General features: G+C 40.7%; 1 protein-coding gene across 1 annotated transcript in view; it reads right to left on the reverse strand.

The window, feature by feature from the left end:
- irx6a (iroquois homeobox 6a) overlaps positions 1-1,321 on the reverse strand; it is a 5,908-nt gene extending 4,587 nt beyond the window's left edge. The window contains exons 1-2 of the mRNA XM_035652436.1: positions 1,256-1,321; positions 36-117 (exon numbers count right to left, since the gene is read on the reverse strand). Of these exons, the coding sequence (XP_035508329.1) occupies positions 36-117; positions 1,256-1,321 (148 nt within the window). The remainder of the gene's footprint in view (positions 1-35; positions 118-1,255) is intronic.
- Positions 1,322-13,623: the final 12,302 nt, after the last annotated feature.

Raw genomic sequence — 13,623 nt, forward strand, 5'->3', positions numbered from 1 at the left:
GAAGGAGGCGGCGGCGGCGGCGGCGGCAGCGGCGGTCTGGGAGCCGCCTGTCCCGTCAGAGACCGACCTGGAAATCGAATCGCAGCAAGTCGTACTGGGGTTTGCCGACACGAAAAACTGCATGAAGAGAATCGTGGATAAACATGGTCATTGGCTGTTTCAGCTCTTATCTTGTTGCCTGTATCTGACTGTGGGTGAAGCACTGCAAAAAGAGATCTGAGTTAAGATGCTCAGTCCAGTGTTGAGTCTTGACATTTTAAAACGAGTGGAAATGTGAGCTGGTTTCGTTTGTTTTTAGTTCACATCAGTTCACTTATCATAACCCAGGCGTCATTATCTTAACTTGTGACCTGCTTTTATTCAAGGTAAGTCACTTTTCAGAGAATTCCTGGAATGAGAGAAAGTAGCTTACATTGTAAAGAAGTATAATAACCAATATCACCTTATTGTCATCTTTTTAAAATAAAAACTATAATTTATATTAAAGTCAATGTAATCGGAAGGATATTTTTTCCACTGGATATCAAGGTGAAAAAAGACGCAGTCCGTGCGTAAAAGTGACCTGCTCCAGTTTATCATCGATTAGAAATGTTTTACTTCAGAGAAAAATCTAAAGTAATGTCAAGTAAATCACCACCTTATTTCAAATTTAAAAGATTAGAATTTTAAATATAATCTACTGAACGCTCCAAAATATTATGAAGATAAAAGTTGGGTGACAACTTTTCCATGAGAGTAACTTTTGTCCCTTGATCACTTAACATAACTTCCCCGAACTTGTCATTAGGCGCAATAATAGTGTCTGAAAATGTAAATAAACCACTTTGATCGAGTTTTAAAAGCTCTTAAGACAATGACATTTGTCTAACATCCCACCCGTCTCAGTGATCTAAATAGAAAGTTTCCAAATGTGTACAGCATGCGCTCCAGCCCAATTACACCTCGCAGTGAGCAATAGGTGACATTCATCTCTATTGTCATCAGAAAAAACACGTGAGTTCATTCATAATTCAGTGTAATTGGACACGGGTGTGTGTATATCGATATTTGGTTCAACAACAAAAGCGCCACGCGAAAAAAAAGCTGTCAATACTGTCAAAGCAGTCACTCACTCATGAATGTTTCTTACAGAGAGACTTGCTCCGGCTATAGCGAAATAAAAGAAAATGTGAAACAAAAAAAAAAGCCAATTGAGTGTGTGTGTGAGAGAGTGTGTACACAGAACTTAGGATAAATAAAAAGCAAAGTGGCTTACCTGTGAAGTTGCATTGTAAGGGTATCCAAATTGCGAGAAAGACATAGCTGCTTCTTTTGTTACCATCAGCAATATTCTTCACCCTTGATCGATTGCAACCAATTCTACTTCAAATCCACCGTCTTACACACATTTCCACGCACGGCCTTTCGCTCAATAATAGATGACTTCACTCATAGGAGGGAGACTTTAGGCTGGCACCAGCTGCAGATTGTTTTATATGAATGAATAATCCCCCCCAAGGACCCGATAAGAAATGAAATTAAGCGTCATTAAGTGCAAAAAAAAATTTGTTGTTGTGTTAGCTGAAGGAGGCTTAAAGGATAACGTAAGACTTGCAAGATATGGACTCTGCTTGTGCTATTATTTGTGGCTCTATAGTTCTTTAGCATTCATCCATGCAAGGGTATCAGCGTGACGTCACTGTAATCCCGGAACGGCAGGGTACCAAGGATAGAATAATGTCTTTGCCAATCACGTCCAACGCAGGCTTTTCTTAAGGTGCACTGTACACAGTCTTGTCCCGCTTTTGTAATAGAATTTTTCACCCGATTTGCTGAGATAAAAGTCTCTGGAAATTGTATTATTGTTCATCATGATTGACTTATAGCATGGGAACATATGGAAACCCTTTGTGAAGTTAAATGAATTAGAAAAAAACCAACAACCAGTGAAGATATTTTCGACAGTCTTTTCGACAGTCAGTTTATCACAAACACGTCCTCATTCAGCAGAAGAGATTACTTTTTCTTTTCTCTCAAATAGGAATCAAATATGTAAACTAGAAAGACAGAGGACTGAAGATTGTCTTTTTAAAAAGACTGTAGTTTAAAACGATTTCTTTTATTTACAGTCTATCTATCACAATTAAAGCTGGCTGAATAAGGTGATGTAAGACTTTTTTTTCTTTTTCTTTTTTAATCTCGACCTCTGTTCGCCTCTGGCTCTCTGGCCAGAGGTCCATCCCGGAGTTAATGACGATGATGTTTCTATCTTTCTCTATTAGAGAGAGGGGCAGTCCCAGCAGGAACGGTTAGAGGGGTTTTTGGCAGGTCAATAGACCAGTGATTGATGCGCGCCTGGAGACCTACGTGACCATTACGCGTAATGCGTAATTGTATCAATTAACAAATGGATACATGCCCTTGTTTAACCAACGAGTAACAGAGTGAAAATATGCCTTAGAGGTGAAATCCGAAGAGCTGTGCTTGGAAAAAAAAAGACAGTGGAAGCCCTGCTCCCCAGTCTAATTAAATATCCGTGGATGGGGGCGACGAGAATTGCATTTTAATTGAATGATGCTCACTTGAAAGATGGGTAAGGAATGATGCTGCCTCACAGTGAATGAAACGAGAAATAATTTTAAGCCTTATTAGATCAGCAGCTCAACCATCACCAGTTCTCTCGCTCTCTCCTATAAACATAAACAAGCGTTGCCCCCTCCCCGCGTGATGTTGAGCTGGGACAGGGAGGGAGGGGTCTATTATTCCCCCTATACAGACTATATTTGTATTGACAGTGACAGCGATGATCAGTCCTATGAGTCATATGATCTGCTTGTTTCTGACTATCTAGGGTTGTGTAAGGTTTCCGTTGTAATGTCGGATTGTGCCAAATTTTCCCGGTGCCCCTTCCTTTCCATAACTGATGTATGGCATTTCTTCCCTTGGAGACTCATCTGCTATTATGGGCTTCCTCTCCGAGGGGCGCTAAAGAGCCGCGTGTAGGAGATGAAGATCTCCCGTCAGGAGATTTTCCACAGAGATAAAGTGGACAGAGTGGTCATGGTCCGGGATCTGGGAAGTGCCTGGGAAGTAAACACCCACAGGCAGCAGCAAGTAACACACACACCCCACGTCTGGTTCTGACAAGTGTTCATTGCTTCTGACAGGCAACTAAGCTACAGCATGGAACTTGTTGGATAACACACCCTGGTCCTCAACAGGAAGCATGGCACTCCATGTTACCAAACTGTATAAAACCTTTCATGTGGTAGAATCATTTCTTTTGAATAAAATGTGCCATTTCATTTTCTTCCAACTTGTTGATTCTTCCACTGTCTTCTTATTTGTCCTGCTATCTCACTTACTGTTCAGCAGAGAACCAGACTCATTCTGCACCCAATATTTTTTACAGTGCCTAAATTCACCCAAAAATCCACATAGTGCAAATAACTTATATCACTTATTCCCACAAATGAAAGAGACAAGCCAACTCTATTATAACTGAACTGAACTGTATGTCCAAATGCATTCTTGTGGTATGAATGAAAACATATGTGTGAAGACAAAAAGTGAACTGTACATATATATTGGTACAGGATCAAATATCTGAATGAGCAAAACAATGTATTAAAACGTCTACTTTTGACAAGATAAGAAAAACAGCCTTGTTTTTGGCTTTGTGACAATGCAATTTTAAGATAATCCACTGGGTTTTTAAACTGTTTATTGAGCTTAAAATGTAGAATAATTTCTCAAGCCCTAAGGGATCACTTAATCCTTTAGTTTATCTGAAATATTCAGAATCACACAATTTGGAGATACATGGGCTTAACTGGACAGTGACAAGAGTTGGAATGGGAACACAGATATCAACAATAAGCAAAATTGAACTCTCTTAGCTTTCCATTTGCCATTAATGGTGGATATCAGAACTTATCCAAGGAGAATGCACACTTTCATGCCTAAATCGTTATTCCATAGGAGAACGTGCACAGAGGGAGGGTTGAAACAAACTAAAAGTAATTGCATGCCGGTGGTCGATGCATTTCTACAAGGGCATGCATGATGGCCCAGGTGCATATGGACAGACTCATGCATAATGCATGTCCAGCAGTCAGTGTAGATCTCACTGAATCAGGCCGAAATGAGCACTAATTGTAGTGGCAGACTGACCACTGTGCCCTTCCCTCTACTCCACTCTACTTTTTTTTTTACAGTGTTTTGCCTGGATTACTTAGTAATCACATTGGAACAAGGTTTTGTTTTTTAGCAGCTAAGTGGCTGACAATGGCAATTAGTGATTTTTTTACAGGTTTGTTTCTAGTTTTTTTGGCAAAGTCTGCCATTTAGAGGTATAGACTACTATAGAGCACTACAATCCCAACAACATCCAATCACAGAGAGCTTCTGTAGCAGTAGGATGATATGAGGCCATGCTTAAGCTGTCGGACCCTGTCCAAATTCAAACCCCTGTCCCTCTCTGTGTGCACCAGCATTGGTTTAAGTCATGGATAATTTATGTCAATTTTGGACTGTGGTCAAATGAAACTGGGAAAGAAGGTGAAAAAAATATAATATAATCTTTTGGGGTGGGGACAGTCACAAGTGACGACAGAAAGAGCACCAAGAAGTTCAGTCAATCACAAGAAAGTATTGCTAGTAAACTCATTTCCAACGCTTAGCATCCTGCATGCATGCATTCTCATGATACAAAGAAATGAACCGTGCCTCTACTTGAAACAGTCTGCAACAAACTTTGGCAGTTGGAATTTGTCGACATACCATTTGACCCATGACTGCTCATGTAATAGAACATTTAACTACTAGCAGACAAAGGCATTCATCGTTATAGTACATTCACTCACGTTATTTAAGAATAAGCAAGTCCAAACCTCCATTATATCTTGTTCTAACAGATCCATGTGGTTACTAATGAGATGGAGTAATGCACGCATCCTCCATTAGAAGCATCACAGGGTGGAAAAAAAAAAAAAAAAAAACCTGGAAAGGTTAAGTCAACACTCAATAGCTCCCAGCCCTATTCTCCTACTTAATACATTTCCTATGCTGACTTAATGAACCACACAAAGCCTTCCTGGTTTTTCATCAGATGGGGGGTAGCGGCGGTGGTGCTGGAGGTGGAGGGGTGGGGGAGTTGGGGGGCTGTATGAAATGGTAATAAGGGCAGAGAGACGGAGAGATGGAGGGAGAAGCCTGAGCTGAGCAGGGGATGAAGCTGCACCTACCTGGAGGTGTGTGATCTCATTAAAGCCAAATTGGTATATGCCAATAAATCCAAGGCACTTGTGATCTGGAATTATTACACACACACACACACACACACACACACACACACACACACATACACAGCATACACACAAACTTCCCCCATGAGGAGCATTATTAGTACTGCAAAATTATCCAAAATGGAAAGAACAGTAATAAATATTGTAATGAGAAATAATAGAGCAGTGGCGGATATGGTCACAGCAGTGGCCAGTTAACACCAAAACAAACATCTCCAGGGCTGGTGAATAATTACAGCACACAGAGGGAGTCATTAAAGCTTCATCAAACAGAGAAAAAAGGGAGAGGGTGAGTCTGACATCATGACGACTGTCTCAATAAATCAATCTGGAGTAGGGTAAAAAAGGACGGTAACTGCATGTGATGACGGTACAAGTTTGATTGCTGTTTAAGTAGTGCCACTGTGCTGTGGTATACTTTGATTGGTATCTTGACTTTAGCAGACAATGTGTATTTTGAAAGAACATAATTACGCACACATCCATCTGGTTTTGTTTTCCACAGTTTAAACATGAATCTGTACAATAATGGACAGGCATAATCGGTGTTTAATTTGTAACCTCGTCACTTTGATTGCTTTTAGTCAGCTGTTTAACTCAAACAAACCCTGGGCATTTTGTGTTGGGAGCCGCATATCCCAGAGGCCCTTGGGGCTCCTGGGAGAGGGAGAGAGAGAGAGAGAGACAGAGGGGTGAAAGACAGAGCGAGAAAGAGGCATGTGTGTGTTGTTTGTGTGTGCTGGCTGGCAGAGTCCCCTTGAGGCTCTACTGTAAAGCTATCATCAGTGGTGGTGTCAGGGATTTGTAGCTTGTCACCGAGAGAGCGAGAGAGTACTGGCAGTGACTCTGGGAAATAACTGCTTATGGAGAGAGCCTGGCTTGCACAGCTTGTGTGAGTGTAGGTGTGTGTGAGAGACAGAGAGATGGAGAACGAGTGGGAGGAATGTGTGTCTATTTTTCTCCCCGGGGTGTCTGGAGATGTGTGTGTGTGTGGACGGGTAGGTTGTGGGTTGATCATATGTGTGGATCCATGTACCGTCTTTCATCTCGGGGCCTTAGGCTCTTTGTCTATGTGTGTTCTTGTCAGCAAGTGGTGTGTATACATGTCTATTCTGGGTGTGTCAAAGCTGCCGTGGTGGCGTTGTGTGGATCCGCGTCTCCTCATGAATTAACGTTCACATTTGGACCTGAATATGATCAAATATGTATTTTCAGTCACCAGCAGTAAGGAGTCTGTGGAGGCTACCTCTCTGCTACTATATGCCTGTGTTTGTGTATGTGTGGTCTTTGCAGAGATGGATGCCGACTTCAAACCGAACTTTCCCTCAAGGCGGAGGGCCAGCAGCAGCAAAACGCTGCTGTCGGGTAAATACATGTATCTGCAAAAAAACAAGTTCCTCTGGAATGACGAATGGAGGGCTCATTTTCTCATTGACAACCATGTATTTCTGAAATCGCGTGTTGGCGGTTGACCAGGTTTCAAGGGCCCGAGGGTCATGAAATTCACTCAACTCATAAATGATCATGTCAGCGTTCAAATGGAGGAAGAAAAGGGAAGACGAGGAAAATTGCCGTTACATGGTTTCCATCTGACTGCAGCTGCTAAATCCACGGCAGCATTGTGGCCCATCTCTAGGGCCCGCAGAGGCAGAAAGACAGTTCCTATTACTGTCAGTCCAATTACCGGCCACAGCACAGCCACCGCTGTCAACACCAGACAGGTCATGGTATGTATCGGCATCTTTTCTCTCATGTGTAGCCATATTTCTTAGGTGGGGGAACTTGTATAATATGCAGCACAGCTTTGAGCTGTAAGAAACTGTTTATCAACATTTAATATAATCTACTCTTATAAATGAGCCATTAAGCAGGGTCAAGAGTTGAGTGGAGTAGGAAATATTCAAAGATCCTGAGACACGGAGGACACCTACCCAGTGTACAGCTTATAAACACTGGAAACAAGTAAAAAATGTTTGAAGAAAATGACAACACAATGCAGAAATTGTTGCAATATTTCCCTTGTGGTTTTATGTGTCCTTGTGGCAATCCACCACACATATACACATATACACCCAGAAGTGGGGAATGTGATGAGAAGTGGTCTAAATATTGAAACACTCTCCATTACAGAAGAGCGCTCTGCGTTGAGTATGTCTGCTGAGCTGCCTCTAGTGTTGCACCACACGGAGACAGAAAAGGCCCAGCTCCATCTGGTCTTGGTTCAGTCTGGTTTACTGCAAAGTGGTGCCAATACAAATAGCTGTGCTTGATGTTTGTTTGCATAAATTGTTTTGAAAGGCTTCACCAAGAGTTTTTTGGGTGGATTACGGTGGGGAAGTTGGGGAGCCAACCGTGGTGGAATAATCCTCGCTGAGCTGACAGTTAGATTTGCTCTTCTTTAAAAATGAAAAAAAAAAGATTGTTTTGGATTTTTCTTCTCGGTTCCTGGCAGTGAGTGCGGACTGTGAACTTTTCAGTGGTTCTTGCGTGTGTAAGTGTGTGCGTGTGCATAGAACGTGGGTGTATGATGATGGAGAATGCTGAGCTGCTCTCTCTTCTCTCGTAGCATAGCAGTGTCAATTTCAATAACATCAGTGTAGCGTTTAACACATGCTAAAAGTTCAGTTGAAAGTTCAGAGGCCCAATGAAATGGAGGGAAAATGTCTCTCTTCCTAAAACCCTTGCATATCCACTTTGATTTATTTCACATAGGTCAAGGCAAAGGAAGGAAAAGCAAGTTATGTAGTGATGGTGATTAGGCTTGTATTACACCTAAAAAAAACTGAGTGAAAAGTGTATCTTCCATTACAGAAGGGATGTTTCTTCTTGTTTTGATTGTACATCCCTGTAAAGAAAGACATGGCGACCAATTGGTAGTCATCATCACTTAGCTTTGCTTTTGCTACAGGTATAAGAAAATTGACCTGATTGATTTCATGTCCAGGTAAGTGTGCCAGCTCAGCGCTAACTGGTACCAGACAGATTTTTGTGTAAGCTGTATAGATACCCAGGCCCCCCGAGTCCCAGCCAGAGCCCCAGATAGGATGGAAATCGCAATTCTACCAATGACAGTTCAATCGTTGGGGCCCTCTGTTCCTCATTTGCTGCTTAGCCAGTGGAGGTCCGTCCATGGTCGACTCCCAACTAGATCCAGATGCGGGCAAAAACATTTTTTGCTGCAACATTTGTCTTTGTCTTCAGCTCCTCTGCAGCCACATTGTGTCAGACTGCAGAACTAATGATAGTATATTTTCTTGTCTGTGGACTAAAACCTGACATTTTTTGCTTTATCCTTATTTATGGGATTGGTCTCAACACACACACACACACAAAGGTTTGACGTGCTGAGCAACCGGAGTGATACAATATGACAAGACCTTACATCAAGACTGTTATCTAAAAAATGACAATATAATAACTAAATTATTGTTTTTCTCTTATATCCTGCAAATCTTGAAATATTCCTTGTGTGTTTGAGTCCTATGGTTGTGAGAGAAAAAAATCCTTTGCATTCTGAACAGAGAGCACAGACGCCCACCAATAAAATCCAGTGTCAATCAGCATGATATTATGCTATTTGCTTCTTAAATTTGTGCCTCATCAGTTGGATTTGGTTATTTTATTTCCCTTTCATTCTCCTTTTACCAAATTCAGACTCCATAGCTTTTTTGTCATTTCCCATTGCCTAGAGTGCATCCACCTTAGGGCAAAAAAAAAGAAGAAAGAATGGGGCCCTCAGTCCATCCAGCTTAAAAGCAGATGTTACATGGTTGCCAACATCAAAATGTCCTGTTAACTGTAGAGAAGGTGAAATCATATACCTTTGATTAGCCTTTTCACTGGTTAATGTAAACAAGCTTAGTACATGGTTGCTGAGTGAACCCTGACCTTGGCCTCACGGCAAATACATCATCAGATTACAGAAAAAAACACACACTTTTCTTTCAACTTTGCCTTGTTAAGGCTAATTTCTGATTTGCAGATTGTCAAGCTTACTTTGGAGAAAGCAAGAGGACTGGATCAGATCTCTACAAGGCCCCCTGCTCTGGTTTAACACAGATGCCTCTAAATAAGGGGGCAGTATCCTTGAAATACTATAACTTGGCTCCTTTTAGGATCATCTTTCTCTGCTCACTTCAAGATGTTTTCCATTTGAAGTTTAGATATCTAGAACGTATACGGCCCTTATATTTATCTCAAGGATATTTATCCTGAGAACGATAAGGGGTAAAATATGGAGAGAAAAGTGGTGCAAAGGGGGAGGATGGGGGGCTAACAGCATTCCTTTTAAATATATGGTGAATGAGGGTCCTTCAACAAGTGTTGTGTTTGCTTTGCTTGTGGGAAAACAAATCAACACAAGCTGCGTCTGAGGGGGCTGTAAAACAGCTCTTTGGTGCGGAGCACGGCTTAAATTCCATCGGCAAGCACAGCAGTGTCACCCCAAGGTGTTGAGAGTAAATATACAGTGTTACCTTTAGGCTAAATAGGGGAAAAAACACACAGAGATTGAAGTGCACATCAGTGACAAAGTAGAACGAGTGTTTACCTAGAAGCAGCAAAAATGAGAACAAATAATAACACTGATCATTTCTATTTATTTTAGTGCTTTTTATAATAAAACACGTGCATTAGGATGCAACAAAAGGAAACACTTGCACCTCAATGTACTTGCACCTCAGGAGAATGTAAAAATTTACTTAGAAGCTCACATTTTCATAATCAAATATTGTAAAGAGGGTGACTGTAGTTTGCACAAGCAAAAATCAGAGTTTTTTATATAGGGAATAATAATAATAATAATAATAATAAATACTATGAAACCTACTGAGTGCTACAACATAAAATTAAATAAACTGATGAAATCATATGGATGAAAAATAGGGTGATAAAGTAATGCCTTTCACCTGACTTCAACCAGGCAACTGACAGATATTTTATCATTATTTTAAAGCCAACTTCAAAGAACTTGAAAATTAATCTGCATACAGAAAACTAGACTAATTTACTGTAGTTCACATTAAGTGATAACTACCTTACTGAGATACCTAACTTATTCATTATTGTGATCATAACATTCAAAAGTGGCATATAATTTTGTCAATCATATGTTAGGACAAGCTGCTACTCGGCTGAACTCACTTTGTTGGTGCTTCCTCCATTTGAACATGCTTTTTTTGCTTTAGAACAATACATACATACAGGCATACCTACCTACATACATACATACATACACACATATATATGTTTAGCTAACTCAACAATGAACAATTATTGCTAATAGCATTGATCATGCCTGTGATTTTATGGAAACAGGGAGAGTGCAAGGAGATTGTAGTAAGTGTACATTTTATGTTTTTAAGGGACCAGTGTCAAACTCTGAAAGAGGTCAGATTATAGTACCCTTACTATATATACACATATAATGAGATATATATCATGAGCAAATACACTTTCTTCTTTTTATCCTTTTCTACAGGGACAGAAAGCCGCTTTTAGTCTGATCATTCATCCTGTCTGGACATGTCACCTTGTGTTCCATCAGATCAAACCATGAGCTTTTCTACCAAATTGGTTTTAGCTTCATAAACTTTGTCTCTATTGTGTATGTCTGTATGTCTGGTGAGTGTGCTTTGTATCTGTGTGTGTCTGTGTATACAGTGCAGACTATGTGGTTGTAGTATGTGCTTGACCTTTGCCAATAGGAGAGCAAATGCAGTGGAAGAGTGATACCACTGTGCAGTCCTCTAATCTGCTCACTTAGCCCTGGCTTTGGGGCTCACTTCGCTCCGCTTCATCTGAAGCTCCCTCATCACAGTTTGCTGGCAGTATTCTCACAGACTGCAGCCCAGTCTGTCCCTTTTCATTCTCCTTCTTTCTCTCTATCACTCCACATTTATTTTCTCTTTCTTTTTAATGTTCTGGTCTTTTGGCCCACAGTTTCACCTTGCTATCTTGTGTAAGTTTAATCTTTGTAAGCACTGTAGCATCCAACTTTTATACTCTAGATGAAGTGCATATGTGTGAGATGAGCCTGACTGCATTTACATCCAGCTTTCTCTCTCTCCCTCAGCTCTTTGTGCTTAGCCCGTCTTGACCTTTACTTACAACCTGTAGAAGCACTACAGGTGAAGTGTATATCCTGAGATGGGCACTTTTCCTGACTCCCATACAGGAGACTTGTAGACTACAGTATATTCTGTGTGTGTTTGTGTGTGTGCGCACACTCACCTGTGCTCACCCGTCTTATTTGCCTGTGTCAGCACTGAATAATCCAGATAGAGTATATGAGATATGGGCTATCAAAGATCCTCAAAGGTTACATTTACAGCTGTGGGTGTTAATTGTTTCATTATTATATGAAAATGATAATATGATAAAAATAGAATAAATAAATAAAAAGAAATGTGAGAGAGATGTGAGGCCTCAATGGCACTGACCGACACAATTTTCAATTTCATGTTTAATGGAACTGATTCTGATGTACTGGGGTATAATAAATAAGGTAAAAAAGGGGGGGGGGGGACACGTTTCCTCTTAATTTTTTTTGTTTCCTTTTCATTACAGCAGCATTAAAAAGCTTTTTTTTCTTTTTTCTTTGTTAACAATATCCAGAAACATTTGTGGTTATATAAAGTAACATCTACTCATTTAATGAAGTAATTATATGTGACGTTTACTTTACCTTCTCATTTTTTTTTATATTTTTAGAAGCAAGTCATTTTACTTTTACATATGTTTAATTAGATTTGATTAGACTTGATTTTTTAAAATAATATTTTATTAGGAGATATCAAGAACCCATATGAACACAGAATAATTAATACATATGGTAGCAAACAACATCCTATTTTGTGTGCATGTTGTATTTAAACAAACACACTGCTTTAACGCAGCCACATACATAATTAAACTTTAATAACATCATTTTTATCTACTGGACGTCTCAAAGTATTGTACCGGAATTGAGACTTTTTTTTTCTAGAAAAAGAAGTCATCTTTGTAGCCTATATAAGAAAAAACTTAAGTCAGATATTGTAAGCAAGTGTTATCTACACACTGGGGAATGAGATGGCTGGGCAGGGTCATCAGGGACAGTGGTAGGACTGAGTACTGAGGCTGAAGTCTTGTAGCCCCCAGTCCTCCCCCAGGGTGTGGGGCTCCTTGCCAGGGGCTTATCCGTTCACACACATTGTCATTTCCTATAGTTTCTCCTCTATTCATCCTTCTCCACGTCCTCTTCCTTCCACCTCCCTCCAGCCCTTCCTCTCCTCTCTCTCCGTAGCACCTCCTCAAGCTGTCGGCACGCTGGTTCAGAGGGTTTCCTGCAGGAAGGAGAGGTCCATGTTCCGACCACAGGCTGATAGAGGGAGCCTGATAACCTCTAAACCAAGTGCAACACTGCCAGCTGACATGAAGCAGATGTCCTCATGACCCCTTTCTCTTTGGGAACGGGACATCCAAACACAAATACTAGGGGCTTGAATGTCAGCTACTGAGAAGGTGTGATGTGATTCTTCGGACTTCATGAGCTGCAGACATTATTATAACATTTGAGCTTTGGTGTGGCACAGCAATCAGATATTATTTAAGCATACAGTAGACATCAACTTTTGTGACAGAGAAGAAACATTAATTAAGTTTGTTTAATAGAAGAAAGAAGTTAATCAGAGAACAATGTGGATTGTAGCAAACACTCAATGTTTACTGTGGTATTATTCACTGCTGAGTGTGTATTTTCCTTTGCATGATATCGGTTTCTTTGTTTATCTCTGTTTTATCTTCATAAGTAATTTCCACCTGGGATTATTAAAGTATTTATATATGTATATGTATATATATATACTCTATCATTTTTAGGATCTGGCAGCATATAATAATTGAGAGAGACAGCTAGCTCAAATAGTGGCATCGGCAGCTCGCAGCGGCATCTGCCTCCGTTAGCAGCTCCGATTTGTGGAAACGACAGTTATTGTCTTCTCTTGCGTGTGTTGCCCGTTATCTTCCTTTTCTATTTTTGGAAAAAAAAAAGTTTGCAGTCGGATCTTTTTAGCTACAGTACAACTGGCTCTTGGTTGTATAATGGTCTTGTTAGCTAGCATGCTCAGGAAAAATCGTTGGCATCTTAACCTGCCACCGGAAATAACACTGATAACAGGAGGCAGATGCCGTGGCATCTGTAACTTGCCACCGGAGGAATGCGCGCTAACGGAGGCAGATGGCCGTGGCATCTCTAACCTGCCACCTTGGAGAATGCCGCATGCTAAGGAGGAACGGATGCCGCGGCATCTTAACCAGCCACCGGGAAATGCCGGCCTGGCGAGCTGCCGATGCCACT

Source organism: Morone saxatilis, unplaced genomic scaffold (assembly GCF_004916995.1).
Source record: "Morone saxatilis isolate NCDOM2014 unplaced genomic scaffold, NCSU_SB_2.0 Contig11, whole genome shotgun sequence".
Classification (NCBI taxonomy): Eukaryota; Metazoa; Chordata; class Actinopteri; family Moronidae; genus Morone; species Morone saxatilis.